At 34.9% G+C, this 13,144-nt stretch overlaps 1 protein-coding gene across 1 annotated transcript in view; it reads right to left on the reverse strand.

Moving 5' to 3' along the window:
• Positions 1-13,144, reverse strand: part of LOC137622978 (probable E3 ubiquitin-protein ligase HERC1) — a 111,202-nt gene that overhangs the window by 89,271 nt on the left and 8,787 nt on the right. The window contains exons 6-9 of the mRNA XM_068353588.1: positions 9,504-9,706; positions 6,849-7,028; positions 6,258-6,382; positions 1,908-2,070 (exon numbers count right to left, since the gene is read on the reverse strand). Of these exons, the coding sequence (XP_068209689.1) occupies positions 1,908-2,070; positions 6,258-6,382; positions 6,849-7,028; positions 9,504-9,706 (671 nt within the window). The remainder of the gene's footprint in view (positions 1-1,907; positions 2,071-6,257; positions 6,383-6,848; positions 7,029-9,503; positions 9,707-13,144) is intronic.

Genomic DNA, 13,144 nt, shown 5'->3' on the forward strand with positions numbered 1-13,144 from the left:
GCCCCGCGCATACTGAACGTACGTAGATTAAGTACAATACCGTAATAATAATAAATAATGATAATAATACTGTACAGTAATAATAATAATAATAATGATAATAATAATAACAATAATAATTTTATTAACAACAACAACAATAATAATAATAATAACAATAAGAATAATAATACAGCTTTACGTACGCTATTTTACGCTCTCTCTCTCTCTCTCTCTCTCTCTCTCTCTCTCTCTCTCTCTCTCTCTCTCTCTCTCTCTCTCGTACGCTTATTCGAAATGTGATTTTTGCAACAAAGAATATTATTGGATGCAGTACTACGTACGTATACATACAAAAGAAGCATATCCATTACAGTACACACCATTCTAATATGGTATGACTGCATCTGATTTGCGTTTCATGTTCGATTTAATTTTACTACGTACTGTATACAGTACTGAATTATCGTATGATCACATTCTCTTTTCGTGTTTTATTTCTTTCTGTGCTTAATTATATGTCATATGTAATGCAATGAACAATCAGTAAGAGCAGATATTACTAAATACAGTATTAATGGAATTACAGGTAACGAAATATCGTATTTGGGGTCTTCAGATATTGCGGTATTTTCGAAATTTCCGGAAAATCCGCGATATGTATATATATATGGGTTATGGAAAAACCCCGCGAAGTGGTGAATCCGCGATTGTCGAACCGCGAAGTAGCGAGGGTTCACTGTAAATCAGTTGTTGTTTGCAGATGATACTGTACTGGTTGCAGACGCGGAAGAGAAGCTTGGCAGATTAGGGACAGAATTTGGAAGGGTGTGTGAGAGAAGGAAGTTGAGAGTTAATGTGGGTAAGAGTAAGGTTATGAGATGTACGAGAAGGGAGGGTGGTGCAAGGTTGAATGTCATATTGAATGGAGAGTTACTTGAGGAGGTCTGTTGTTGCAGCAAATGGTGGAGTGGAAGGAGATGTACGTCAGGGAGTGAATGAAGGTTGCAAAGTGTTTGGGGGCAGTTAAGGGAGTAGTAAAAACTAGAGGGTTGGGCATGAATGTAAAGAGAGTTCTATATGAGAAAGTGATTGTACCAATTGTGATGTATGGATCGGAGTTGTGGGGAATGAAAGTGACAGAGAGACAGAAATTGAATGTGTTTGAGATGAAGTGTCTAAGGAGTATGACTGGTGTATCTCGAGTAGATAGGGTTAGGAACGAAGTGGTGAGGGTGAGAACGGGTGTAAGAAATGAGTTACCAGCTAGAGTGGATATGACTGTGTTGAGGTGGTTTGGCCATGTTGAGAGAATGGAAAATGGCTGTCTGCTAAAGAAGCTGATGAATGCAAGAGTTGATGGGAGAAGTACAAGAGGAAGGCCAAGGTTTGGGTGGATGGATGGAATGAAGAAAGCTCTGGGTGATACGAGGACAGATATGAGAGAGGCAAGAGTGCGTGCTAGAAATAGGAATGAATGGCGAGCGATTGTGACGCAGTTCTGGTAGGCCCTGCTGCTTCCTCCGGTGCCTTATATGACCACGGAGGTAGCAGCAGTAGGGGATTCAGCATTATGAAGCTTCATCTGTGGTGGATAACGGGGGAGGGTGGGCTGTGGCACCCTAGCAGTACCAGCCAAACTCGGTTGAGTCCCTTGTCAGGCTGGGAGGAACGTAGAGAGAAGAGGTCCCCTTTTTTTTTTCTTTCTTTTGTTTGATGTTGGCTAACCCCCAAAATTGGGGGAAGTGCCTTGGTATATGTTACAGGTAAATACTGATTAAACCAATCATCTGTTGAAGAAGCAATATGAATATCAGGGGCGGTTCATAGAAATAATTTTCATTATTAACTGACTTTAAAGGTAATTAGTCTTATCATTATTATTATCGTTCCACTAGAATTAATCATGTACAAACATTATGACTTACTTATAATTGGTGACCATTTCACAGCTGATGGAACAGATTTGTAGTTCAATGAATAAGCTGGAGTCCAACCACTTGTTGTTTGAATCCATACTTTAGTTCCCCCTTCACCACAAGATGCTAATAAACAACAGTTGCTACTCCATTCTAAGCAGAGTACAGGTCCCTGGGAGGACAAAGTTATTAAAGGTATGACTTACTGAATTATACATTTCCTTAACAAAATAAAATAGGTGAAAAAAATTTACTAGATATATTCAATAAATTTTAACATAAATACACTAATGCTTATAGATACAACTGTACAAACTTATACATTATAAACTGAAATAAGAGTAACTTGGAAGTACTGTAAAATATAATTATAAATAAATGTCAAATGAGATATATCAAACCCACCAACTGAATAGAAATACATCATTCTGTCAGGTCAAACAACAAAGAAACATTTTTCAAAATGCCTATTCACAATTACCTCAAGATCCAATAAAAGAAAGCTGAAAAATAACTCTTCTCATTTTAACCAAAATTATGACTAAAATCTCAACTTGAGCATTGTTGTCTACTTTAACATACAGTATGTGAGTGATGACTCATTTCAAAGTCTACCTCTTTAAAGGTACTAGCCCTCAAATTAAAATGATCAACGAATACCTTATGGCTGCTGGCAGCTGACCTAACTTAAGAAGTCACATGTGCTAGGATAGAAGTATCATGATTCAACTGTTTTTTTGGGCCTGTGCTGACATTGCTAAAGGCATATTAAAATTCTGTGCACCTATCATTATTAATCATTCCACAGAATGGTTGCTTATTGGCGTTAGGTACACGAGCAGGAAGGATATAATGATCTGTAATGAACCGTTGTTCTATCTTGGAATGTTTATTGTAAAAATCAGGATCGTAGAAAGGCAAAGGTTTTAAAATTGACGAATCCGACCAAATTGTGATATCAAAGCTTGTGAGGAAGGATTTTACTCTACTTTATAATGTGCTAAGCACAATCACTACTCATAACAGATAGTATAAGATTACCTCCTGGAAAAATATTAGAAGCTAGCTTTGGGTTTGAGAGTAAATAGGTTTGGCTACGGACACTGCTACCTACTGAAATAACATTAGAATGCATGAATAAAACATACTTTTCTTAAACGCTGGAAGTTGATATTTAATCTCATCAATCATATTCCAAACTTTAATTTAATCACTACCAATATGAACATTAACTTCTTCATTGCTGTCCAAACCAACTAGCCTAACCGTACTTTCAATTTTAAATACATATAGCCCTTGACACAAAACACAATGGTAATGTTGATGTGCACCATAGTGAGTATAGGAATGTGATATCTAGTATTCCTCAGGGTAGTGTTCTTGGCCCATTACTTTTCATACTAAATTATATTCACATGACATATGGTTTGGCCTAGAAAACAAGCTTGTTGCATATGCAGATGATGCTACGCTCTTTGCATCAATTTTACCTCCTGAATGTAGATCTGGGGTTGCTGAATCTCTTAATAGAGATCTACCTAAAATTGGTGAATTGTGCAAATTATGGGGCATGAAGTTGAATCCTAACAAAACTCAAAGTATGATTGTATGTAGATCAAGGACGGTGGCTCTTCAAAATCCAGATCTTAGCATTGATAATGTTTCTTTACTGTGAATGACTTTTAAAATTTTAAGTGTGATTCTCGACAGCAAATTTACTTTTGAGAAACACATTAGGTCTGTGTCTTCTTCAATTGCACAAAAAATTGGCTTACTGAGAAAGGCTTTTGGGATTTTTGGTGATCAATCTATTCTGAAGAAGTGTTTTAATTCTTTCATTCTACCTTGTTTCGAGTATTGATCTCCTGTCTGATCTTCAGCTGGTGATTCTCATCTTGATTTGTTGGACAGGAACTTACGGTCTATTAAATTTCTTATTCCTGATCTAGATATTATCTGGCACCATTGTTCAATTAGTTGGTTATGCACGTTGCATAAGATTTTTTTTATAATTCTGATCATCCTTTACACTCAGATATTCCAGGTCAGTTCCATCCTGTTCATAATACTAGGCATGCAGTTAATTCTAATAGTCAGGCCTTCATCATGAGGCTCAATACTACACAGTATTCTAGAATTTTTATTCCAGCTGTGACCAAGTTGTGGAATGATCTTCCTAATCGGGTAGTTGAATCAGTAGAACTTCACAAGTTCAAATTTACGTCAAATGTTTTTATGTTGAACAGAGCGACATAAGTCTTTATAGTTTATATATGAAATATTTGTTTTGATGTAACTTTTTAAAATATCTTATTAATTGTTAATTATTTCTCGTATAGTTTATTTATTTCCTTATTTCCTTTCCTCAATGGGGTATTTTTCTTTGTTAGAGCCTTTGGGTTTATAGCATCTTGCTTTTCCCACTAGGGTTGTAGCTTAGCTAATAATAATAATAACAATAATAATAATAACAATAATAATAATAATAATAATAATAATAATAATAATAAATTTTATCATCAATATCCCTTATTTCAAGAAACTTTACCCTTTTAGTGTGCTTAGATGAGTGAAATGGGTTTTCTCCACTCTCTTCTGCCTGCACTTTGCCAGCCTGAACTCGTCACAGCAACATCTTTACTTATACCGTTTTTAAAATAATTTCTTGAGCCTTAATACATGTCTCATCTCTTCTACAGATATTATTGCTTCTCTCACCAACAGTTACTCAGTTACTCTAGTCTTGGGCAGTGCCATGGCCTCTGTACCGTGGTCTTCCACTGTCTTGGGTTAGAGTTCTCTGGCTTGAGGGTACATTTGGGTATGCTATTCTTCCTTATTTCTCTTCCTCTTGTTTTGCTAAAGTTTTTATAGTTTATATAGGAGATATTTATTCTAATGTTACTGTTCTTGAAATATTTTATTTTTCCTTCTTTCCTTTCCTCACAGGGCTATTTTCCCTGTTGGAGCCCCTGGGCTCATAGCATTCTGCTTTTCCAACTAGGGTTGTAGCTTAGCAATTAATAATAATGATAATTCATTTCCATAACATGTCTAACTTTGAGTGCTCTTGAACTGCACAATTCTCTACCAACAGCTCAATTGTTCTCCATCCATAAATCTTTACATTATAAGGCAAAAAATATACCTTTGCTTGTCAGTGACTGCCCATATTTCTGCACCAAAGAATAGTAAAGACCTTTACCCTTTTTAGGAATGGGAAAGTATTATTCACCAGTAACCTATCTGCATTTCATTCATGCTGCATCTACTCTCTTACTGCTCTCTCAATCTTTGCTTTACAATTCAGTTTCTTCATAAGATTATATGCTATGTTCTACCCTACCTCTTTTTGTCCCTGCACATCTTTCACAAAGGTGTTCTCAACTTCCCCGTTTACTCTTGTGTTACATTTGTATACTTAAATTTCTTAATTCATGTGTAACTTGTAACCCAGAATCCCTCTTGTGACATCATATGTTACATTGAGTCCATACCTCCCAACTCCATCTTTCCAACAGCAACTATATGATTACTGGCTGTACTTTCTGCTTTGCTTCCTTTCCAGTTACTATTAGCTTTGTTTAATTATACTTATTTTCATTTAACTCTCCTCTCCATTCTACTATTCTACCCTTAAAAAAATTTTTTCACCATCTTTCCATCAGATTCTGCTGATACCAAAATGTTATCAGTATATAGTAACTAACAGAGGACCCTTTCCAGCACTCCTTTGTAGCTTCTTACACAACCATGATAAACAGCATGAGGACTCAGTACTAGTCCTTGAAGTGAACCAGCTTTTATTACAAAATTCATATGATATACTGGCCCCTGCTTTCAAACTAGGTTTAGTGTTATGGTTGAGTACTTTAGTGAGCCTTCCTGGTATTTATCAATTTTAGATAATTTTACTAAATTTAATAGTATAACATAGAATTAAAGAAGGTAACATCATATTTCTGAATGTTAACTTTATCACATACAGTATAATATAAATGACCTACAGTGAAAACTAATCATTATCTTAAAACTTTAGTTCACTTCCAATAGCATGGGTATTATTATTATTATTATTATTATTATTATTATTATTATTATTATTATTATTATTATTATTATTATTATTATCATTATTATTAGTATTATTATTAATGATTAATGATTGATAATTAACTATTATTATTAAAGTATTACAGTATTATTATTATTATTATTATTACTTGCTAGGCTACAACCCTAATTGGAAAAGCAGGATGCTATAAGCCCGGGGTCCCCAAAAGGGAAAATAGCCCAGTGAGGAAAGGAAACAAGGAAAAATAATGATTATATTTGAAATTGCAGTGATCAATAGCTTACCTGATGTGCTTGTACAGTTACACTGTTGGTATCTGTGTCCACCGAACAAACACGAACAACTCCATCGCTAAACCCAATAGCTATATCTTTTTCCTGGTCCTGCCAAGCCATACAACTTACATAAACTGTAAAATGAGAATAGATAAATTCAATTATATTTGGGTCCATCATCTTTTTGTTTTTAGCACTACTAAATGCATACCATTACTTAGCTATTTCATAAAATAATACACATAACTGTTCGGTCTTTCATTTCAGCGTGTTACCATTTATCTTACTAAGTTAATTTTGTATGGTTAAAATGCCGTAGCTAGAAATTACTAAGAAATTGTATAAAGCATTGACTCTAATATACATAATAGTTTGTTTTTTCTTAGTTATTATATGAAGAATAAACAAAATCAAAGGAAATAACTTTTATAGTGACGATGGTAATCAACGCCATATAAGAAAATTTTTTTTAAATATGTAATTGAAAATTATGTATGAAGAGGAATAGGGGTGACATGAAATAAGATTTTTAAATACAAATACTAGTGGGAATTCAAGAAATAAAAAACACACTTATGACCAATTCAAAAGCACACTTACCATCCTGTCTGCCAGCATGCATAATTGGAGAAGGCACTACACCACTTGCTGTAAGAGCAAGCAACATAACTGACCCATCATGGTGTCCAGTAATAACACAGTCACACATCCCATGAACAGGTGACTCCAAGGATGTAATAAGACTGTCACTAGACCACACAGCAATGTTTCCACCTGTTGCTGAATGGCAGAAAAAATGACATTTACTCAAAAGAATTGGACAAAAATGAATAAGGCTAAATAAATTAGCAATGTTACTTCCTGTTGAGAAAAGGAAAAATTATATCCTACTTTGACCCCCACCCCGCCCCCAAAACAAAACAACAACAAATTTTCTGTTCTTCCCTTCAAGAGGCCAAACCACCTACAGTTAGCCCGCGCTTTACACAAGTTTATAATTCGCGATTTCACTTATACGCAATGCAGAGAACCGCATTACCTATTTAATAAGAAATAAAATATTCACAATAAAAACTCTTGCGGCGTGATGATTTCAAATAGCCCGTGCTCCTTTGCACTGGGCTTGCTTCACGTCACTTCCCTCTCTCTTCACTCAGGTTGTCCTAGCTCTCGCTGTCCACAGTATATCCCTTTATTGTGGTGAAATATTACAGCTACATTTAAAATAAACTGGATTTTGATTAATCTGGTATTTCACTTATCTGTATCCAATAATAATGCATGTAATTTTCACATTTTAGTATCGTATTTGTAAATAAAAACATGGAGAATAATAATCTTTTCCATTGTTTACGTTTATACTTTCCAAATCAGCTGACTAAGGCATATTACTGAAGGATATTTCATATTTCCTAAAAGAAACAATTATTACTTGATCTATCAGTTTCCAATTAGCATGATAATTTCAATATTTCAATTTGAAATACCGTATATTCTCGTGTAAAGGACGACCCCATGTAAAGGGCAAACCCAAAAAATTCCTTTATAAAAGTGTTTTATATCATATACTGTATATAATGAATGAATGGCAATTTCAAGGCCAGCATATTGTTACTACACTTTTATTATAAATCTTTTATCACACATATAATTTTCAGTGTTGCTACTGTTATATATTTATGTTTTTTGTTTATAAAATATGCTGAATTCCTGTTTAAGAAAGTATAAAAATGAAACATGACGAATATGTAAACAAGCTATCTACTGTCATCTCTTGGCAAAAATGTAAACAATCCTAGTTGTCCAAAACAAATGTTTTTGGTGACGTAAGTACTGCATTGTAATACTCTAAATATAAAATTGATTCTTATTCTTATTTTACTTAAACACATAACTACAGTACAGTATATTACTATACTGAGGATATTATATGTTGTTAAGTCAATCCTTCCAAACTACTAAGTAGAAAAAATTGTACGATGATTGAAATACTGTACTGTACAAGCAAAACAAACGTTTTTTGTTTGGTTGATATTGTGGTTGCATGCATTTATGCAATGATTATTGATTATAATGTTACTAAAGTTACTCTTATCATTATCTTTCAATTTTCTAATACATTGAAGTAGAAGATGGGATAAATATTATTACCGGGTTACCGTAGATGATGGATTACTGTGCAAGAGACAATACATCAAGAATTGTGCCATGTTTCAAGATTGCTATGTAGAACTTCGTACGAAAATTGTTAGTGGTCGGTGTATAAAATACGTACACTTAGTTAATTTTAAATTGTATACTTATTGTACAATACAGAATTACAGTAATGTTTATTGTAAATGTAAGCAACTTGTGCGGTGAGTCAAGTCGTACGAACGAAAACAGCGAACACTTACAGTACAGTTAAGCTTTACTGTAGTGATAGTAGTATATTACAGTAATATAAACTACAGTATCAGTGAGTGTTATGCAGTATTACTAGATAGGAACAATTATACTGTGATAGAAACCAATTAAAAACATTATTAGGCAGTACCTAGTGTGTTAATTATAAGAGCATAGGCATTAGCAGTGAATTATTAGGTTAGGAGTTATCACACCCTAAGGCAGTATTAGCGAACTCTAATTTTTCACGCCTTTCTTTGTTACCTCCCTCGCAAAGAGTGGGGCCTCATTGTACTCATCAAGGTGACATCTAATGACTAATGTCAACTCGATTTAAGGTCTAGCTTTACCTACCATACCAGTCTTAAAGTTGCAACTAATATTCTATCCACTTAAACTCATTAGTCAGCACGTCCTAAAAATACAGTACTCATTTATACACCAGACTCACCTCTGAGTCTAGTGCCCAAGTACCAAACCATTACAACTAAGGTTAGAACATATGCTTTAGATTGTGTTTCTAAATACTTCTAAGAGCATTAAAATTCATCCATTAAAAAACTAACGGAAACCCAACTTTCATTAAACCACATTGCAAGCTGCTACTAAGACTACTTCCCTTTTCTGGTTACAGAAGAGCTAGTTATATTTGGTAATGTAGACCTCTTATGTTTTATCTATACAAAAATAAGCTTAATAAAATATTTAAGTTTTGACGATTCATAAATTCTGGTCATAAACTAAACTCTTCAATTAGATATGAAACTAGCATAATCAACCCATTAAACTGGTTACTGGAATATGGTAATAAACCATTGAGGTTCAATAAGCTACCAATCTACAACAAAACTGAAGCCTATTTACACTTACCACTTAATGGCCATACATTAAGTACATTCTCACATGAAGCAGCAACATATCTTCCCGAAGGAAGAGCAACTAAATTCTCTAATGCAGCAGGAGTTACTGAATATGTACTTGTGCTTTCTCCACTTTGGAATATTAGTGTGTGCTCCTGTGGGCATACATTTTTCTGACCTGTTTTCCATGTACGAACTGATCCATCATAACCACTGTGAAAGGAAAGTAAATTAAGTCAATTTACAAAACAATGGAAGATATACTGTAATTATCACTACCCTGTATTAGTATTACAAGCAAAGAAGAATGCTAAAACTGTAAGGGCCTCAACAGGAAAAGCAGAAATGTGCTGTTCAGAAAAGATATGGAAAACTGAATAAACTAAAAAAAAATAAAGAGTAAAAACTTTAGCACAAAAATATAGTGATCATACATTTCCAGTTTGGAAAAGTCCATCAATAGATTCTTCCATTGCAACGCTAGTAATGAATACTTATGTAAGAAACTAACACAAGCCCATCTTTGAATTTTCCCATGGAGAGTATTCTTTCAAGGGTACAGTCCATGGTAGATGTGTTCCTTTCCACCCTTATATTTCACCCACTCTCCCTCTCCTTATCTTAATTAAATCTGATAAGGATGTGCGTGCATCTGTATATAAATTTCAACCTTCCTTTTATAATATCCTCCTTGACATATTATCAATTATAATACTGTACTATTATTATCATCATTATGAAAATGACAAATTTGGAATAATTTGTTATTTTTCTAAATATACAAACCTGAAGCTCTTTACACAGACTGGTCCAGCCATCACATTCCCCCAGAAGTCCTGCCACAATAGCAAAGTAACGGTTGTTTACCAGTGCAGGTCTGAGTGGGCTAGTTGGTTACCAACCAGAAATCTAGCCATGAAACAAAATGCAAGGAACATTTCGCAACCCATTCCATGTTGGCGGCGTTTCCCACAAAGAAATGTACACCCCGAGTCGCCTATTTTGCCAAAGAAGAGTTTTGCATCGAAGCCAAGATTGCCGGGTCTAGTGGTAGAGGAGATGGATCGTTCTCTACCATCTTGTAGTACTTTCTCTGCGAGATGTACTGATGAGGAAGTACTATAAACAAGAAGACACCACTAATTGGAAAGATTGGAAGTTCCTGCCACTTGGACGTACACCCTCTTCTTTGCCGCCTTGACTCCCTTCAACCAAGGTTATCTTAGTTTTGGTGGGTCTCAGTGTATCATAGAAGAGGTCTAAGACTGTGTCCTTTCCCTCCACCAGGACCTGATCCAGCTCCCATAGATTCTTGACCCTTCTTATGCAATTAAAGGACTTGCAAAAAGAGGTGATCAGCATCCTTCTGCTACAGAGGAGAGATCTTGGGGGTGGTGGACATTGGCAGTCCTCCGTCAGAATGTTCAGAGCCATCGTCGAAAGGTTCTTCCTCTTCTGAGCTAGTACCCATAGCAGCCCGAGGAGGGTTGAGGTTGTTGACAGTGTTCCTTTTGGCAGAGGACTGAGCCCTACCAGGAAGTTCGCTAGGCTTCGGTCTTAGAAAGCAGATGTTGATGCCAAGTGACACTTCCCTAGATGTTGATGTTCATCCATAGAACGCCAATTCTTGTGGAGCATCTTGGTGTCCTTCCGTTCCCTTGGACAAAGGTTAAAGCCCTCTAGAAGGGAGGAACTCTCATTCTTCTCCAACTCCTTGGGTCTTGCTCCTTCAGAGGGAGCAGAAGAAAGAACCTCTGCCACCTTGATAAAATGGTTTCGCCTGGTTCAACTCTATAGGCGAAAGCCTATAGTTATCTGTAAACGTGATCTACCTTGGGGACCTCAATCCCTACTCGCACGAGAATGTACGTCATCCCCTGTTGGAGGGAGTGGTTACCCTCTGATTCCTCTTCCTCCTCTTAGCCCGATTGAAACCAATCCTAGCCTCTCCCAGACCAGATCTTGGTCGATGGGTGCCTTGATCTTCAGGTACTCCTAATACCACGAAGACATCTGAGGCTTGGGAGGGGCTAGAGGTGGTGGTTGCCTAGCCTCACTGCTATGCCTGGGATTAGATGGACTTTCACTCCTTTGGGAGGATTCCAGTGGGATGGTGGGATTACCAGGGGAAGTAACTTTCAGGGAACAGGTGGTAGATCCTGAAACCAGCTGCTTCACCACCTGGCCAAGATCGAGAATCCAAGGGGTGTCTTTCGAGAACGGCATCATTCCAGAATGAGGCCCTTGTACCTGCTTCCTAGGCTTAGGAGTGCCCAGGAAAGGAAGAGGTGGAGTGTGTGTGTATTACTGCCATATACATCCATGCAAGAAATAGAATGAAGGGTGAAAAATTAAACTGAAGGGTTCTTTAAAATCTTGTATAATAAATATATACGGACATCAATGTGAAAGAAATTATAGAATAATTTTTCAGAGATTTGTTTCATATAATTTTCTCTGAAGAATGGTAAAGGACTGTTATTCTATGTGTAAAAAACTTTATATTCATTGAATTGACCATGTCATTCCGTAATAATTCCACGATACATAGCCATCAAAAGATATAAAACTTCTCGTCCAGTAATAATGGAGTTTACGTTATACTGAAATGTAATAACAACATCCCTTTGTTTCTATGCACAAGAAGTATTCCATAATGTATAAATTATAAGGTATACGATAAACAAAAGACTGATGACAAAAAACATATCTCTGGCCCATATATATATATATATATATACATATATATATATATATATATATATATATATATATATATATATATATATATATATATTTATGTGTGTATACATATATATATATATATATATATATATATATATATATATATATATATATATATATATATAGAGATACAGGATATATATATATATATATATATATATATATATATATATATATATATATATATATATACTATATATACATACATACATATATATATATATATATATATATATATATATATATATATATATACTGTATATATATATACAGTAGGGTCCCGAATTATGCGTGTTTGAATTATACGATTCCCCTTTTATGCGACCTCTATTTTTCAAAAATAAATTTTCTGTATCTGCGAAACTGTTCAAAGTCTGCGAGTCAAGCACTATAAAATGTATCAAATCTATTGTCTTTCTAAGCATATTGGTAGCCCTAAATACGGTGATTTATAATGAATTTTACAAAACAATATTAACATTACATCTTATTAACATAATTTCATAATGAATAGCCTATTTAAGGATAAAATTCCACATCAACAATGAAATCAACTGTTAACTGTGCGAGTCCAGCTGACAAAATGTAAACAGAATTGTGGTTACGTTCTCGGCAATCATTATCTTTCTCCAACCTTACGATAATTGTAATGGTAGTGTTAATGCTGGTATATTAAAGCATTATTTTTGTTTAGTACAGTACTGTATATATAAAAGCCTTATTTTTCCCTCCAGGCGTTCAAGGTTTTCACGAGTAAACTGGGTTCGTTTATCGGCAGTGAATAGCCTAAACTACGGTAACGAGTCGGCAATATTTTATCATATTTTAAACAGTACACATTTGATTTGCAAAGATTAGTTTTGTAGAGTAGACGGTAAAATAATTATCTCTCTCTCTCTCTCTCTC

The sequence above is a fragment of the Palaemon carinicauda genome, chromosome 30 (genome assembly GCF_036898095.1).
Source record: "Palaemon carinicauda isolate YSFRI2023 chromosome 30, ASM3689809v2, whole genome shotgun sequence".
NCBI classification, from domain to species: domain Eukaryota; kingdom Metazoa; phylum Arthropoda; class Malacostraca; order Decapoda; family Palaemonidae; genus Palaemon; species Palaemon carinicauda.